At 44.6% G+C, this 19,163-nt stretch overlaps 1 protein-coding gene across 8 annotated transcripts in view; it reads right to left on the bottom strand.

Moving 5' to 3' along the window:
- Positions 1 to 3,054: 3,054 nt before the first annotated feature.
- The window catches only part of C2CD5 (C2 calcium dependent domain containing 5), an 83,390-nt gene continuing 67,281 nt past the window's right edge, over positions 3,055 to 19,163 (bottom strand). For 3 of the 8 annotated variants that reach the window (XM_040437600.1, XM_040437618.1, XM_040437610.1), the window contains exons 24-28: positions 12,616 to 12,660; positions 12,350 to 12,451; positions 9,380 to 9,570; positions 8,806 to 8,952; positions 3,055 to 4,251 (exon numbers count right to left, since the gene is read on the bottom strand). In XM_040437600.1, the coding sequence (XP_040293534.1) occupies positions 4,129 to 4,251; positions 8,806 to 8,952; positions 9,380 to 9,570; positions 12,350 to 12,451; positions 12,616 to 12,660 (608 nt within the window). In that variant the 3' untranslated portion in view covers positions 3,055 to 4,128. The remainder of the gene's footprint in view (positions 4,252 to 8,805; positions 8,953 to 9,379; positions 9,571 to 12,349; positions 12,452 to 12,615; positions 12,661 to 19,163) is intronic. The other 5 variants (XM_040437635.1, XM_040437643.1, XM_040437653.1 and 2 more) reach the window with 4 other exon arrangements.

Here is a 19,163-nt window from a genome sequence, read left to right as displayed (position 1 = left end):
CATGTGCTATGCGCTGGGCTGTGGGCCGGGGGAGACTGATGTGTTCAGCAGAGCAGTGTTTTCTTGGCTGATGTATGGACGCAGGCTAGGGCCCCCGCGCAAGACGCGGATTTATTGGCTTTGCGTGGATGCATTTGGTAAGAGAACAATATATGAAAGGAACGTGCGTTTGTTGTCTCTAGTGCGCCTGATCAGCGCTGGAGATAATGGCGTTGTCCTGTAAATAAACATGCATGAGGATCATAGTAACTTTATCTGCCTTGATCACTGAGCAAGGCTGGATAAAGTTTGCTCCAGTGGTAATGGGAGATTATTGTATACATGTGTTTGTTAGCTGGCTAGGTTATTCTAAATGATGGTGGTTTCTCATCTTCCTGTGTCATCACTTCCTGTATCCTTGTTACATGAAGTAAGTGGTCAGGTGATGGGCCAGCCCCTTTTCTATTTGTTACACTCTTTTGTGACTAAGGCCTCTTTCACACTTGCGTTGTCCGGATCCGGCGTGTACTCCACTTGCCGGAATTACACTCCGGATCCGGAAAAACGCAAGTGTACTGAAAGCATTTGAAGACGGAACCGTCTTCCAAATGCTTTCAGTGTTACTATGGCACCCAGGACGCTATTAAAGTCCTGGTTGCCATAGTAGGAGCGGGGAGCGGGGGAGCGGTATACTTACAGTCCGTGCGGCTCCCGGGGCGCTCCAGAATGACGTCAGAGCGCCCCATGCGCATGGATGACGTGATCCATGCGATCACGTGATCCATGCGCTTAGGGCGCTCTGACGTCACTCTGGAGCGCCCGGGGAGCCGCACGGACGGTAAGTACACTGCTCCCCCGCTCCCCGCTACACTTACCATGGCTGTCAGGACTTTAGCGTCCCGGCAGCCATGGTAACCACTCTGAAAAAGCTAAATGTCGGCTCCGGCAATGCGCCGAAACGACGTTTAGCTTAAGGCCGGATCCGGATCAATGCCTTCCAATGGGCATTAATTCCGGATCCGGCCTTGCGGCAAGTGTTCCGGATTTTTGGCCGGAGCAAAAAGCGCAGCATGCTGCGGTATTTTCTCCGGCCAACAAACGTTCCGTACCGGAACTGAAGACATCCTGATGCATCCTGAACGGATTACTCTCCATTCAGAATGCATTAGGATAATCCTGATCAGGATTCTTCCGGCATAGAGCCCCGACGACGGAACTCTATGCCGGAAGACAATAACGCAGGTGTGAAAGAGCCCTAAATAAAAGTGAACAGACTGGGCAGGAAGGGGGGAGTGTTCAGCAGAACTGAACATGAAAACACTTTTGTCTGAGTCATGAAGAGATTTACCTTTCCTTACACAAAGTCTGATGCAAGCGAATTTCTACTACAAATATTTCTATTACAAGGGGTTCTGCGGGCTCTCCTATATTGATGACCTATCCTCAGGATAGTTCATCAATATCAGATCGACAGGGGTCTGACACCCGGCACCCCAGCCGATCAGATGTATAAGGAGATAGCGCGCTCAGTGTGCACATGCGGTCTCCCTTCTCTCTTCCTGTTCTGCTGCTGCTTTGCCATAGACATAACAGCAGCAGCAGGAAGAGAGAAGGGAGACAGCACACCCCATTGATCTGATATTGATGACCTATCCTGAGGACGACACAAAGGGCATGGATATAAATAGTGATTTATAACAATTTATAAGAGTTCACTATGGTGACTGAAACAGGACTAATTGCATTAAAATGATCTCTGGACAAGGAAAACCATGATGCTTAATAAATGCACTGTAAGAGAGGGCAACTAATGTAAAGGACACTTGCCACAAAGCATACGGGTTATTCATGCGGCCATCCTGAGCTGTACTTGTGTCTAATGTGAGCGATGCATAATTTCCATAGATTATATGGCCTGCAACCTGCACCAAAGCACTGGCCAGGGAAGCTACTGGATACCTTGAAGAGCACTTTATGTAATGCGGGCAGTGTGTGGCGTTATCTTGTTGGAATACCACATCTTCCAAATGAGTCAAAATAGGCAGCAAGACCAATTTCTTCAATTTCCTGGACATACCAAAGGCTGGGCAATGTTTTCTTCACGAATACAAGACGGGAACAGCCATGGTATGGTGCCCCCCCAACATGACACTTGCTTCTTGGTCCTGTGTGTCTCCACACTATGCATGATGTCAGTAGGTGCTCTCCGTCCCCCTTGCTAACTCTGAAGCAGCCATCAATGGCAAACAAGTGTTCAGTGATGAAAGCAAGTTTTGCCTTGGTACACACAATGGCAGTAGAGTTCACAGGAGGCCTGGAGACATCCTACTGCCACCATGCATTCTGTGGAGACAGGTAGGACCAACAAAAAGGTGCCATGGTGTGGGGCAGCATTAGCTACCATGCCTGTTCCCGTGTGATATTTGACATTGACCAGCCTTGGTTATGTCCAGGATATCTTGGAACCAGTCCTTCTGCCTTTTTGACTCATTTAGGAGATATGGTGCTCCAACAAGATGACTCCCGCCCACACTACAATACATGCTCTTCAGGGTATCCATTAACCACTAGCAGTTTATACTTTGTCAGCCTCATCTCAATTGCATACATTTTTCCAGGTGTTCTTTCATTTTCGGGTAGTGTCGTTTTCCAACTTTCTAACAGACTGTATATTTCAATCCCTTGCTGGCAGTGAACAAGGATATTCTTATTTACAGTATAACTGTACACATCTCTCTCCTCTCCTGAGGCTTTGTTACAGTGTATCAGTGCAGGTAAAACGTACTGCCTAGACCAGTGGTGGCGAACCTATGGCACGGGTGCCAGAGGCGACACTCAAAACCCTCTCTGTGGGCACCCGCAACCTGGAAAAAGTCTATGGTGTACCAATATGCCTTAGACTTTTCCTGCCATTCACCAGCACAGGCAGCGCATTGAATGTAGGTAGGCTATTATAGCTAAATGATAAAGTATGTGGAAGATATACTGTATTGGTATTCAGGTTAAATTGTCTTTTGGCACTTTGCGATAAATAAGTAGGTTTTGGGTTGCAGTTTGGGCACTTGGTCTGTAAACGGTTGGCCATCACTGGCGTAGACTAATACACTGTACCAAGCTTATCACCTTTACATTGCTTCCTGACCAGTTACTATGTATTTGTTGGAAAGAAGGCTCTACAAATTTTGAGTGAAGAAGTTTATTTATCATGATTTATTTCATATTTACATTCAAGTCTTTCCATTGTGAGATTTGCATCCCATGCAGCGGTCGACCCCTCCCGATGCGCCAGTCGTTGCAACATAAAACTATTTCAATAAAAGTATCAAAAATATAGATATAATTTAAAGAGAAGATTGTACATAAAGCTGATGATTCCTAGTGAGGGTCCAGAGCCTTAGAGACTGCAGGGATGTAGATTACTGCTCGGGTCGTGCCCCCTGCGGTCCACTGTAAATTTATATCCTCATGCAGCATGGTGGAAAATATACCGATGACCCGTTTCTGTCACCCTCCTTCTTCGCAGTTGTCCTGGGGTCTCCATAACCCCCAACTGTTCAGTCAGTACATAAGAGAAGCTGCCATTAGCATTTATAATACGAAGGCTGTAGCAGGGCTATGGGGAGAAGCTTTACGGATTCAGAACTGTCTGTAACCAGGCCACTGTTTCATGTCAGTGAATGAGCCCTTCAGATGCAATTAGAAGAGGAGTCAGAAAATCAGGTGAAATTGCGGCCAGGCAGATGTTTGCTTTTATACGAGTAGTCAGTCTTTTGTTTTTGTGGTTAATCTTTTTATAAACTCGTGCAGGAAATGACAGACTGAGAGACTACAAAGCCATACCATCCAGAGGCATGCTTGGAATTGGAATGCTAGTCCCACTGGAAAACTGATTTGTCATCTCCTTCCACATGGAAATATGCAGATCTTGAGGGCTCCTCCAAGCAGACAAGACCAATAAAGGCTTGCTACCTAGCCTGAGGTGGGAAAATGGCTGATGGATTTCATGGGCTGATGGCGGAGCTCAGTGGATGGTGGAATTAGCGCATGTTCTACACCAATTATCTGGATATCAAAAAGTAACAGAAATGATGCAGAATAAACACAATAAATGGCACGGCTTCCTGCAGATCAGAATCACCCACTCCACCCTCACGTTCCTTCTCCTGCAGACGTCTGACTGGAGTGCTGGTGTGTTGCAGAGTTGGTCATGTCCATGTCTAAATCCCGTGTGAAGATAACTGCGTCTCCACTGATATTAATGAGGCATTGTGCCTAAGGGAGATTACAAGAACAAAGATAGAGGGGTAAAAATCCAATGTCACCGCTGAACCCCAAATTACAAGTAACATGTACAATTAACAGGTCACTATTCTTCAGTTTTCAGAGCTGAAATCTCAAGAAGTCCTGCTTGTTCAGTGTGTGCACAGACCTTGCTCTGGTGATTTGCATTCTGGGAAGTGAAGTCTTTACACCAGGTGCTGCATGGTCATCTGATGTAGAAGTGCCGTGTATGCATTATGGAGCTTAGATAAGTGGTTACATATCTGTCCTCAAGTTTGCTAACTGTTCAGAAGTTCAATGCAGGATGTAACTTAGGACCAGTACAGGATAAGTAATGTATGTACACAGTGACTCCACCAGCAGAATAGTGAGTGCAGCTCTGTAGTGTAATACAGGATGTAACTCAGGATCAGTACAGGATAAGTAATGTGTGTACACAGTGACTCCACCAGCAGAATAGTGAGTGCAGCTCTGTAGTGTAATACAGGATGTAACTCAGGATCAGTACAGGATAAGTAATGTATGTACACAGTGACTCTACCAGTAGAATAGTGAGTGCACCTCTGGAGTATAATACAGGATGTAACTCCGGCTCAGTACAGGATAAGTAATGTATGTACACAGTGACTCCACCAGTAGAATAGTGAGTGCAGCTCTGGAGTATAATACAGGATGTAACTCCGGCTCAGTACAGGATAAGTAATGTATGTACACAGTGACTCCACCAGTAGAATAGTGAGTGCAGCTCTGGAGTATAATACAGTATGTATTTCAGGATCAGTACAGGATAAGTAATGTAATGTAAATGTAATGTATGCACAGAAATAAAACAAGTTTACTGGCGCTCTTACGTGAGTATGCTGCAAGGAAGGTCAGTGCCGCAATAACAATTAGAAGTAAAAGAAGAATTCCTGCACTTACTCTCTGACTGCACCTAAGTACCAGTGACTAGAAGTGGGGTTCTACTAGGGGTGGGCGATATGGCCTAAAATCTATATTGCGATATAATTTTAAGCATGTGCGATATGCGATATATATCGCAATATAATGTTTTCTATATTGGGGGGGGGGGGGTGTTTAAACTTTTTTTTAACTTTTTATTTAATAACTATTAGCCTCCTTAAGGGCTATAACCCTTGTCATATTCACCCTAATAGAGCTCTATTAGGGTGAATAGGACTTTACACTCTCCCTGCTGCCCTGTGCTTTGTGCACACAACAGCAGGGAGCTGACCATGGCAGCCAGCCTCTCATGTGCCCCCCAGCCTCTCCCTCTTATCAGCCCCCTCTGGTAACTCAAACCAACCCACCCACCCACCCTCCCTCCCTCCCTCCCCAGTATTAATCATTGGTCGCAGTGGCCACAGGGTCCCCCTCCCCCCCCCCCCCCATCATTGGTGGCAGTGGGCAGTTCCGATCAGAGTCCCAGCAGTGTAATGCTGGGGCTCCGATCGGTTACCATGGCAGCCAGGACGCTACTGAAGTCCTGGCTGCCATGGTATGTTAGTGAGCAGCATTATACTCACGTGCGCCGTGGCCGCCGGGCGCTCCTTTATCTCATAGGTCTGTGTGCGGCGCATTGCTAATGCTATAAGCATTAGCAATGCACGTGAGTATAATGCTGCTCACTAACATACCATGGCAGCCAGGACTTCAGTAGCATGACTCCTGGCTCCCATGGTAACCGATCTGAGCCCCAGCATTACACTGCTGGGACTCCGATCGGAACTGCCCACTGCCACCAATGCAGAGACTGAAGAACATTCCCGGCACCCGACCTCTTACAGGACGCTGTGATCCACGCGATTTAACCCCTCAACTGAAAGGTTAATTGCGGCGAATCGCAGCGTGCAGTCATAGGGGCCGGGATATGGCCGGCACATGAACGCTACGTTGGCATTCAGGCATTCATTGGTGGTGCAGTGGCCACAGTCCCTCCCCTCCTCCTCCACTGTGCCGGCTCAGGAAAACATGGTGCGCGCTGAGAGCGCGATCATTCACTACCGCTCCGTGGTCATATTGCAGTCCGGCGATATAGGCGATATGCACAAAATCCATATCGTGGCACAAATTTATATCGCATATCGCCTATATCGCCCACCCCTAGGTTCTACCACGTCTGCTGTCCTCTAACTTGTAATAAGTATCTATATGCTACAAATAAAAAATGTGGGTGATTCAGTCAGCACAACCCTGTATGCAGGTGCACATCGCTATGGCGAAAAACATATACAATCGCAAAATACAAATGCAATAGCACTCTGCCACCAGCATTCTGCCCTGCCTCTATGCTGGATGAGGCATTGGTGTACATTTTGGCCAAAGCGTAATAAGCCACTCACCATGTCAAGGTCGCCTCTATGGAGTGGTCCCTAACACTAGTTCCTACCTGTTTATGGGCCATGACAGCCACACAAAGTCCAGGGAATGCAGGTGCAGCATGCACGCCAAGCACACTCTGCTTTTAACCCCGTCCGGTGCCATTACCGCTTTCATCGGATCCAGGGATGCAAGTACCAACATGCATGCTGAGCCCACTATATACTTCTCCTGGAGCCAAATGGCTACTGGTAGGTGCTATATAAGCAGACTCAGTTTTATACTGACTTTAAAACCAGCCTCCAGGACAGATTGACTGGTCAGGTGGGCATGACTGCATGGAGATCGCCACGCCTCCAATATATACTACAAAGAAAAAATGTGGGTGATTCAGTCAGCACAACCCTGTATGCAGGTGCACATCGCTATGGCGAAATACATATACAAACAGAGGCGTGGCGATCTCCATGCAGTCATGCACAACTGACCAGTCAATCTGTCCTGGAGGCTGGTTTTAAAGTCAGTATAAAACTGAGTCTGCTTATATAGCACCTACCAGTAGCCATTTGGCTCCAGGAGAAGTATATAGTGGGCTCAGCATGCATGTTGGTACTTGCATCCCTGGATCCGATGAAAGCTCTAATGGCACCGGACGGGGTTAAAATCAGAGTATGCTTGGCGTGCATGCTGCACCTGCATTCCCTGGACTTTGTGTGGCTGTCATGGCCCATAAACAGGTAGGAACTAGTGTTAGGGACCACTCCATAGAGGCGACCTTGACGTGGTGAGTGGCTTATTACGCTTTGGCCAAAATGTACACTAATGCCTCATCCAGCATAGAGGCAGGGCAGAATGCTGGTTGCAGAGTGCCATTGCATTTGTATTTTGCGTAAGTATCTATATGCGACACTGTCACATAGAGGACTTGTAGAGGAGAGTCCGTGATGGTTGATGTGTAGTGGTGAATACTTGATAGTTGTCCCGATCCTCCAGTCCGGTAGAAGAAGTCAGGCTGTGTAGTTGGAAAATGTGGCCTGGCCGGCAGCATGTTTCCGATTCAAAAAAACTTGCGCTCCCAATCAGAGAGTCGGTGACGTCATGCTAGTTTACAGCTACAGGAGCTGTTGTGGACCAAAAATCTGACGTGTTTCGAAAGGATCACCTTTCTTCCTCAGGGATAGACTCCTCTTGCCTGTGCTTCTTATTAATCCTTTTGGGGTGGGTCTATTCCACTTGTTGTGTACCTCCAGGTAATGTCTGCATAGGGGATGACCCTCATATTTTCTCTCAATACTGTATATGTGTTCCCTTATACATTCCTGCAGTGATCTTTTTGTTCTGCCTATATATTTTTTTTCACATGGGCAGATTATTCTATATATCACTATGGAGCTATTCGCATTCGACAACTGAAATTGTGCTCTGTCTCCCTAACTTAAAGACTGCATTTCAATAACCTGATCTGAATAACCCCGCCCCAAAATGATTCATAAGGAGAAGCACAGGCAAGAGGACACCATCCCTGAAGAAGAAAGGTGATCCTTTCGAAACGCGTCCACAACAGCTTCTGTAGCCGTAAGCTAGCGTGACGTCACCCGCGCTCTGATTAGGTGCGCAAGCTTTTTTTTAAGATAGGAAACATGTTGCCGCCCGGGGCACGTTTTCCAACTACACAGCCTGACTGCTTCTACTGGACTGGAGGATCGGGACAACTATCAAGTATTCACCACTACACATCAACATCACAGACTCTCCTCTACACGTTCAGGTAGGCGTGACAGTGTCACATATAGATACTTATTACAACTTAGAGGACAGCAGACGTGGTAGAACCCCACTTCTAGTCACTGGTACTTAGGTGCAGTTACAGAGTAAGCGCAGGAATTCTTCTTTTAATGTATGCACACACTGACTCCACCAGCAGATGTAACTCAGGTTTAGAACAGGATAAGTAATGTGATTTATCTACACAGTAAGTCCACCAGCAGAATAATGAGTGCAGCTCTGGAGTATAATACAGGATGTAATTTAGGGTCAGTACTTGATATGTAATGTAATGTATGTGCACAGTGACTCCACCAGCAGAATACAAAGAAAAAGGGGGTTAGGGCTCTTTCACACTAGTGTTTCTTTTCCGGCATAGAGTTCCGTCACCTATATGTAATATGTTGTTCAAAGGTGATAAATTTGTAGTACAGAGCATGAGGAAGATCTGCTTCCACTAACCTGGTTTTTATTTGTGTTTTCCATGAAGACGCATTGCTTCATAATGTATGACACCACAGCGTTTCCCCCTAAAGCAGCAACATGGGCACGGACCATAGCGAATACTTCACATATAAAGGCATGGAGGAATCCGCTCACTCCTCCTTCCTGAGATAAAACATGAGAGTGAAAGGTTATCGAGGATCAAACAACAAAGGGCAACGTCATTTAAAGAGTCATTTCTGTTATGTTCTGCATGTGAAACAGATTGTTAGCGCATATTAATAAGATCCTGAGGCTGAAAACCTATTCTGACCTAGGCTTGATCACACAGCTGAGGTCTCGTCACTATGTATTAGTGCACATCAGCGCAATCAGCCATGTTCAGGACAAGGGAGAGATTTGTGCTGCTGCTGTGCTTAGCTCACTGAGGATCGTCACTAATACACTGTCACAAACCCTTAGGTGTCTGAGCAGGACTACGTGAGGCTGGAATTTCAGACTCTGAATGTCTATAAAGTTTCCATTTCAACTCCTCACAAGTTCCAAGGCCTTTGCTTACTGGCAGTAAACGTAAAAGTTCTTGGCGACTTACCTCACGCAAGGACGTTGTTTCTCGTATGAAAAACATGTTGATAATACCGAGATATTTGGTTATTTTGGCCCTTGGTATAAAGGAGAGAGGAGTCATCTTGACTACGGTAACGGTTGGACTACCAAGAGCAGCACCGAAGCGGTTTTTCAAGTGACCCTCACCCAATGGACTTGCCTTATCCAGAGAGGTAACTATAAGAGATGAAAAACTGTGGTAAGAGCAGCGGTGAAGAGACGGACAAATGAACATACGGACGACAGTAAGGGTCTTATTGTCAACTAGGTGACGGCAGACAGACACCGTATTGGAGAAGCTCAGCCTTGTGGCGTAAGGCAGAGGTGACAGGAAGGGATATCTATGGAGTATAGTCATGCAGATCATGCCAGTGAAGGAATAATAATGGTGGCTTGAACAGAAGGACATTCCTGCAAAAGAATCATGGATGAAAGAAAATTAAAGCTGAAAAAAGAAAGAAAAAAAATGGAGGAAGCAAGAAGCGCAAATTTCACAAATATTCATTGTGAGTTGGAAAAAGAGGAAATCACTGGACACGGGAGAGTGTGAAAGTTGTAACGTAGATTGTGCTGTTCATATTCTCCAACGTGGGGGATTAACCAGCTAATGACCCTGGAGCTGGACCTGTGCGTTACATCAGGGTCTGCCAGCATAAGTGGCAACTTATCCTGCTAATTAACGTTTAAGGGTCCGTCACCCTATGCTGATCCTTCGTTAAAGCCTGTATTACAGTCCAGAGCTGCACTCACTATTCTGCTGGTGGAGTCACTGTGTGGATACATTACTTATCCTGTACTGATCCTGAGTTACATCCTGTATTATACTCCAGAGCTGCACTCGCTATTCTGCTGGTGGAGTCACTGTATACATACATTACTTATCTTGTACTGATCCTGAACTACATCCTTTATTATACTCCAGAGCTACACTCACTATTCTGCTGGTGGAGTCACTGTGTACATACATTACTTATCCTGTACTGATCCTGAATTACATCCTTTGTTATACTCCAGAGCGGCACTCACTATTCTGCTGGTGGAGTCACTCTGTACATAAATTGCTGATCCTGTCCTGATCCTGAGTTACAGCCTGTATTATACTACAGAGCTGCACTCACTATTCTGCTGGTGGAGTCACTGTATACATACATTACTTATCTTGTACTGATCCTGAACTACATCCTGTATTATACTCCAGAGCTGCACTCACTATTCTGCTGGTGGAGTCACTGTGTACATACATTACTTATCCTGTACTGATCTCTAGTTACATCCTGTATTATACTGCAGAGCTGCACTCACTATTCTGCTGGTGGAGTCACTGTGCACATACATTACTTATCCTGTACTGATCCGGAGTTATATTCTGTATTATACTCCAGAGGTGCACTCACTATTCTGCTGGTGTAGTCACTGTGTACATACATTACATTACTTATCCTGTACTGATCCTGAGTTACATCCTGTATTATACTCCAGGGCTGCACTCACTATTCTGCTGGTGGAGTCACTGTGTACATACATTACTTATCCTGTACTGATCCTGAGTTACAGCCTGTGTTATACTCCAGAGCTGCACTCACTATTCTGCTGGCTTTTACTGGAAACAGATACATCCCTACACCTAAGGCCTCTTTCACACTTGCGTTGTCTGGATCCGGCGTGTACTCCACTTGCCGGAATTACACGCCGGATCCGGAAAAACGCAAGTGTACTGAAAGCATTTGAAGACGGAACCGTCTTCCAAATGCTTTCAGTGTTACTATGGCACCCAGGACGCTATTAAAGTCCTGGTTGCCATAGTAGGAGCGGGGATCGGGGGAGCGGTATACTTACAGTCCGTGCGGCTCCCGGGGCGCTCCAGAATGACGTCAGAGCGCCCCATGCGCATGGATGACGTGATCCATGCGATCACATGATCCATGCGCTTGGGGCGCCCTGACGTCACTCTGGAGCGCCCGGGGAGCCCCACGGACTGTAAGTATACTGCTCCCCCGCTCCCCGCTACACTTTACCATGGCTGCCAGGACTTTAGCGTCCCGGCAGCCATGGTAACCATTCAGAAAAAGCTAAATGTCGGCTCCGGCAATGCGCCGAAACGACGTTTAGCTTAAGGCCGGATCCGGATCAATGCCTTTCAATGGGCATTAATTCCGGATCCGGCCTTGCGGCAAGTGTTCCGGATTTTTGGCCGGAGCAAAAAGCGCAGCATGCTGCGGTATTTTCTCCGGCCAAAAAACGTTCCGTTCCGGAACTGAAGACATCCTGATGCATCCTGAACGGATTTCCCTCCATTCAGAATGCATGGGGATAATCCTGATCAGGATTCTTCCGGCATAGAGCCCCGACGACGGAACTCTATGCCGGAAGACAAGAACGCAAGTGTGAAAGAGCCCTAAGATGAGCTCTTACAGTCCTGTGCAATCACCGAATAGGCAATAAATACTGGGAGATTTCAGCTCTTAAACTGCAGAATTCTGAAAGCAGCTGTAGAGTAACGAAAGACGTACAAGATAAGTATAATGATGATCCGATGTGGACATACACTTTAAATGAGGCTCCATAGAACTGGCTCATTCACAGACTATGCTTTGTACTGACACCGAACCAGCAGGGGGCACTACTGAGCTATGGAGTCCTGAAGGCAAAATAGGATTTGATCGGAGAATAAGTAAAGCTACAGACTAGATTTCACCTGTCAGATGATGATAACCGTGGCTCCTATTGCTATAAATTGTGATGATTCAATGATTTTATGGATCTGGGTGACTGTGGCCACTGCTCTCCTAAGATCCAGTATTAAGAATGAACTGCACACCCAGTGTCTGCTGCTATCTACATACAATCGGTTTCACACTCTGCTCTGGCGAGTTAGATCTCTGTAGCCCTGCCCCCACCGTGGATCACATGTCTGCCTGGAAGAATCAGCACAATGAAGAAACACAGAGCGTCCTACTTGTTTTTACTGATCCGCGTCTTATGGTCTGAGCCCTCATTTTAATGTGCTCTATCCAGCTGCTGCATCTGTCTGCAAAGGAACCGTAATCAACGGCAGAGGCTGGAGACGTACGGACAGAGACAGAACAAAAAGACAAAGAAAAAGATGGATGATGTCTTCTGCTCATCACAGTGCCTCCTGATGAAACAAAATTATCTGCATCTCCAAGAAACAAAAAAAGAATCAGACAGTTACCAAGGAGCAGCCGGTAGCAGCAAACCTACCTCTCTGCGGTGCACTGGCTGGAGATCCTGTCTTCTCCTGGAGATCTGCAGGAAGACAAGACATAGACATGTGTTTATATCCTTCAGTCAGAGCTACTCCCTCTGTTACTGCTGACAACCAGCCTCTATACCATGTCTGAGAGGTTGTCACAGCCCCGCCTCCTGTTACTGACATCACTGAATATAATAGTAATATAATTACATTGTGATCAGACATGAGATCACACACCTTATACTACAGTAACATCTATTCCATCTATTACTGCTGACAACCAGCCTCTATATCATGTCTGAGAGGTTGTCACAGCCCCGCCCCCTGTTACTGACATCACTGAGTATAATAGTAATATAATTACATTGTGATCAGACATGAGATCCACACACCTTATACTACAGTAACAGCTATTCCATCTATTACTGCTGACAACCAGCCTCTATATCATGTCTGAGAGGTTGTCACAGCCCCGCCCCCTGTTACTGACATCACTGAGTATAATAGTAATATAATTACATTGTGATCAGACATGAGATCACACACCTTATACTACAGTAACATCTATTCCATCTATTACTGCTGACAACCAGCCTCTATATCATGTCTGAGAGGTTGTCACAGCCCCGCCCCTTGTTACTGACATCACTGAGTATAATAGTAATATAATTACACTGTGATCAGACATGAGATCACACACCTTATACTACAGTAACAGCTATTCCATCTATTACTGCTGACAACCAGCCTCTATATCATGTCTGAGAGGTTGTCACAGCCCCGCCCCCTGTTACTGACATCACTGAATATAATAGTAATATAATTACACTGTGATCAGATATGAGATCCACACACCTTATACTACAGTAACAGCTATTCCATCTATTACTGCTGACAACCAGCCTCTATATCATGTCTGAGAGGTTGTCACAGCCCCGCCCCCTGTTACTGACATCACTGAATATAATAGTAATATAATTACACTGTGATCAGACATGAGATCCACACACCTTATACTACAGTAACAGCTATTCCATCTATTACTGCTGACAACCAGCCTCTATACCATGTCTGAGAGGTTGTCACAGCCCCGCCCCCTGTTACTGACATCACTGAATATAATAGTAATATAATTACACTGTGATCAGACATGAGATCCACACACCTTATACTACAGTAACAGCTATTCCATCTATTACTGCTGACAACCAGCCTCTATATCATGTCTGAGAGGTTGTCACAGCCCCGCCCCCTGTTACTGACATCACTGAATATAATAGTATTATAATTACATTGTGATCACACATGAGATCACACACCTTATACTACAGTAACAGCTATTCCATCTATTACTGCTGACAACCAGCCTCTATATCATGTCTGAGAGGTTGTCACAGCCCCGCCCCCTGTTACTGACATCACTGAATATAATAGTAATATAATTACATTGTGATCAGACATGAGATCCACACACCTTATACTACAGTAACAGCTATTCCATCTATTACTGCTGACAACCAGCTTCTATATCATGTCTGAGAGGTTGTCACAGCCCTGCCCCCTGTTACTGACATCACTGAATATAATAGTAATATAATTACACTGTGATCAGACATGAGATCCACACACCTTATACTACAGTAACAGCTATTCCATCTATCACTGCTGACAACCAGCCTCTATATCATGTCTGAGAGGTTGTCACAGCCCCGCCCCCTGTTACTGACATCACTGAGTATAATAGTAATATAATTAATTACATTGTGATCAGACATGAGATCCACACACCTTATACTACAGTAACAGCTATTCCATCTATTACTGCTGACAACCAGCCTCTATATCATGTCTGAGAGGTTGTCACAGCCCTGCCCCCTGTTACTGACATCACTGAGTATAATAGTAATATAATTACACTGTGATCAGACATGAGATCCACACACCTTATACTACAGTAACAGCTATTCCATCTATTACTGCTGACAACCAGCCTCTATCTACTGTATGTCTGAGAGGTTGTCACAGCCCCGCCCCCTGTTACTGACATCACTGAGTATAATAGTAATATAATTACACTGTGATCAGACATGAGATCCACACACCTTATACTACAGTAACATCTATTCCATCTATTACTGCTGACAACCAGCCTCTATATCATGTCTGAGAGGTTGTCACAGCCCCGCCCCCTGTTACTGACATCACTGAATATAATAGTAATATAATTACACTGTGATCAGACATGAGATCCACACACCTTATACTACAGTAACAGCTATTCCATCTATTACTGCTGACAACCAGCCTCTATCTACTGTATGTCTGAGAGGTTGTCACAGCCCCGCCCCCTGTTACTGACATCACTGAGTATAATAGTAATATAATTACACTGTGATCAGACATGAGATCCACACACCTTATACTACAGTAACATCTATTCCATCTATTACTGCTGACAACCAGCCTCTATATCATGTCTGAGAGGTTGTCACAGCCCCGCCCCCTGTTACTGACATCACTGAATATAATAGTAATATAATTACACTGTGATCAGACATGAGATCCACACACCTTATACTACAGTAACATCTATTCCATCTATTACTGCTTATAACCAGCCTCTATATCATGTCTGAGAGGTTGTCACAGCCCCGCCCCCTGTTACTGACATCACTGAATATAATAGTAATATAATTACACTGTGATCAGATATGAGATCCACACACCTTATACTACAGTAACAGCTATTCCATCTATTACTGCTGACAACCAGCCTCTATATCATGTCTGAGAGGTTGTCACAGCCCCGCCCCCTGTTACTGACATCACTGAATATAATAGTAATATAATTACACTGTGATCAGACATGAGATCCACACACCTTATACTACAGTAACAGCTATTCCATCTATTACTGCTGACAACCAGCCTCTATACCATGTCTGAGAGGTTGTCACAGCCCCGCCCCCTGTTACTGACATCACTGAATATAATAGTAATATAATTACACTGTGATCAGACATGAGATCCACACACCTTATACTACAGTAACAGCTATTCCATCTATTACTGCTGACAACCAGCCTCTATATCATGTCTGAGAGGTTGTCACAGCCCCGCCCCCTGTTACTGACATCACTGAATATAATAGTATTATAATTACATTGTGATCACACATGAGATCACACACCTTATACTACAGTAACAGCTATTCCATCTATTACTGCTGACAACCAGCCTCTATATCATGTCTGAGAGGTTGTCACAGCCCCGCCCCCTGTTACTGACATCACTGAATATAATAGTAATATAATTACATTGTGATCAGACATGAGATCCACACACCTTATACTACAGTAACAGCTATTCCATCTATTACTGCTGACAACCAGCTTCTATATCATGTCTGAGAGGTTGTCACAGCCCTGCCCCCTGTTACTGACATCACTGAATATAATAGTAATATAATTACACTGTGATCAGACATGAGATCCACACACCTTATACTACAGTAACAGCTATTCCATCTATTACTGCTGACAACCAGCCTCTATACCATGTCTGAGAGGTTGTCACAGCCCCGCCCCCTGTTACTGACATCACTGAATATAATAGTAATATAATTACACTGTGATCAGACATGAGATCCACACACCTTATACTACAGTAACAGCTATTCCATCTATTACTGCTGACAACCAGCCTCTATATCATGTCTGAGAGGTTGTCACAGCCCCGCCCCCTGTTACTGACATCACTGAATATAATAGTATTATAATTACATTGTGATCACACATGAGATCACACACCTTATACTACAGTAACAGCTATTCCATCTATTACTGCTGACAACCAGCCTCTATATCATGTCTGAGAGGTTGTCACAGCCCCGCCCCCTGTTACTGACATCACTGAATATAATAGTAATATAATTACATTGTGATCAGACATGAGATCCACACACCTTATACTACAGTAACAGCTATTCCATCTATTACTGCTGACAACCAGCTTCTATATCATGTCTGAGAGGTTGTCACAGCCCTGCCCCCTGTTACTGACATCACTGAATATAATAGTAATATAATTACACTGTGATCAGACATGAGATCCACACACCTTATACTACAGTAACAGCTATTCCATCTATCACTGCTGACAACCAGCCTCTATATCATGTCTGAGAGGTTGTCACAGCCCCGCCCCCTGTTACTGACATCACTGAGTATAATAGTAATATAATTAATTACATTGTGATCAGACATGAGATCCACACACCTTATACTACAGTAACAGCTATTCCATCTATTACTGCTGACAACCAGCCTCTATATCATGTCTGAGAGGTTGTCACAGCCCTGCCCCCTGTTACTGACATCACTGAGTATAATAGTAATATAATTACACTGTGATCAGACATGAGATCCACACACCTTATACTACAGTAACAGCTATTCCATCTATTACTGCTGACAACCAGCCTCTATCTACTGTATGTCTGAGAGGTTGTCACAGCCCCGCCCCCTGTTACTGACATCACTGAGTATAATAGTAATATAATTACACTGTGATCAGACATGAGATCCACACACCTTATACTACAGTAACATCTATTCCATCTATTACTGCTGACAACCAGCCTCTATATCATGTCTGAGAGGTTGTCACAGCCCCGCCCCCTGTTACTGACATCACTGAATATAATAGTAATATAATTACACTGTGATCAGACATGAGATCCACACACCTTATACTACAGTAACAGCTATTCCATCTATTACTGCTGACAACCAGCCTCTATCTACTGTATGTCTGAGAGGTTGTCACAGCCCCGCCCCCTGTTACTGACATCACTGAGTATAATAGTAATATAATTACACTGTGATCAGACATGAGATCCACACACCTTATACTACAGTAACATCTATTCCATCTATTACTGCTGACAACCAGCCTCTATATCATGTCTGAGAGGTTGTCACAGCCCCGCCCCCTGTTACTGACATCACTGAATATAATAGTAATATAATTACACTGTGATCAGACATGAGATCCACACACCTTATACTACAGTAACATCTATTCCATCTATTACTGCTTATAACCAGCCTCTATATCATGTCTGAGAGGTTGTCACAGCCCCGCCCCCTGTTACTGACATCACTGAATATAATAGTAATATAATTACACTGTGATCAGATATGAGATCCACACACCTTATACTACAGTAACAGCTATTCCATCTATTACTGCTGACAACCAGCCTCTATATCATGTCTGAGAGGTTGTCACAGCCCCGCCCCCTGTTACTGACATCACTGAATATAATAGTAATATAATTACACTGTGATCAGACATGAGATCCACACACCTTATACTACAGTAACAGCTATTCCATCTATTACTGCTGACAACCAGCCTCTATACCATGTCTGAGAGGTTGTCACAGCCCCGCCCCCTGTTACTGACATCACTGAATATAATAGTAATATAATTACACTGTGATCAGACATGAGATCCACACACCTTATACTACAGTAACAGCTATTCCATCTATTACTGCTGACAACCAGCCTCTATATCATGTCTGAGAGGTTGTCACAGCCCCGCCCCCTGTTACTGACATCACTGAATATAATAGTATTATAATTACATTGTGATCACACATGAGATCACACACCTTATACTACAGTAACAGCTATTCCATCTATTACTGCTGACAACCAGCCTCTATATCATGTCTGAGAGGTTGTCACAGCCCCGCCCCCTGTTACTGACATCACTGAATATAATAGTAATATAATTACATTGTGATCAGACATGAGATCCACACACCTTATACTACAGTAACAGCTATTCCATCTATTACTGCTGACAACCAGCTTCTATATCATGTCTGAGAGGTTGTCACAGCCCTGCCCCCTGTTACTGACATCACTGAATATAATAGTAATATAATTACACTGTGATCAGACATGAGATCCACACACCTTATACTACAGTAACAGCTATTCCATCTATCACTGCTGACAACCAGCCTCTATATCATGTCTGAGAGGTTGTCACAGCCCCGCCCCCTGTTACTGACATCACTGAGTATAATAGTAATATAATTAATTACATTGTGATCAGACATGAGATCCACACACCTTATACTACAGTAACAGCTATTCCATCTATTACTGCTGACAACCAGCCTCTATATCATGTCTGAGAGGTTGTCACAGCCCTGCCCCCTGTTACTGACATCACTGAGTATAATAGTAATATAATTACACTGTGATCAGACATGAGATCCACACACCTTATACTACAGTAACAGCTATTCCATCTATTACTGCTGACAACCAGCCTCTATCTACTGTATGTCTGAGAGGTTGTCACAGCCCCGCCCCCTGTTACTGACATCACTGAGTATAATAGTAATATAATTACACTGTGATCAGACATGAGATCCACACACCTTATACTACAGTAACATCTATTCCATCTATTACTGCTGACAACCAGCCTCTATATCATGTCTGAGAGGTTGTCACAGCCCCGCCCCCTGTTA

Source organism: Bufo bufo, chromosome 1, assembly GCF_905171765.1.
Source record: "Bufo bufo chromosome 1, aBufBuf1.1, whole genome shotgun sequence".
In the NCBI taxonomy this organism is placed as follows: Eukaryota; Metazoa; Chordata; class Amphibia; order Anura; family Bufonidae; genus Bufo; species Bufo bufo.
The sequence above is the reverse complement of the archived record's forward strand: the minus strand, read 5'-3'. Positions and strand labels throughout refer to the sequence as shown.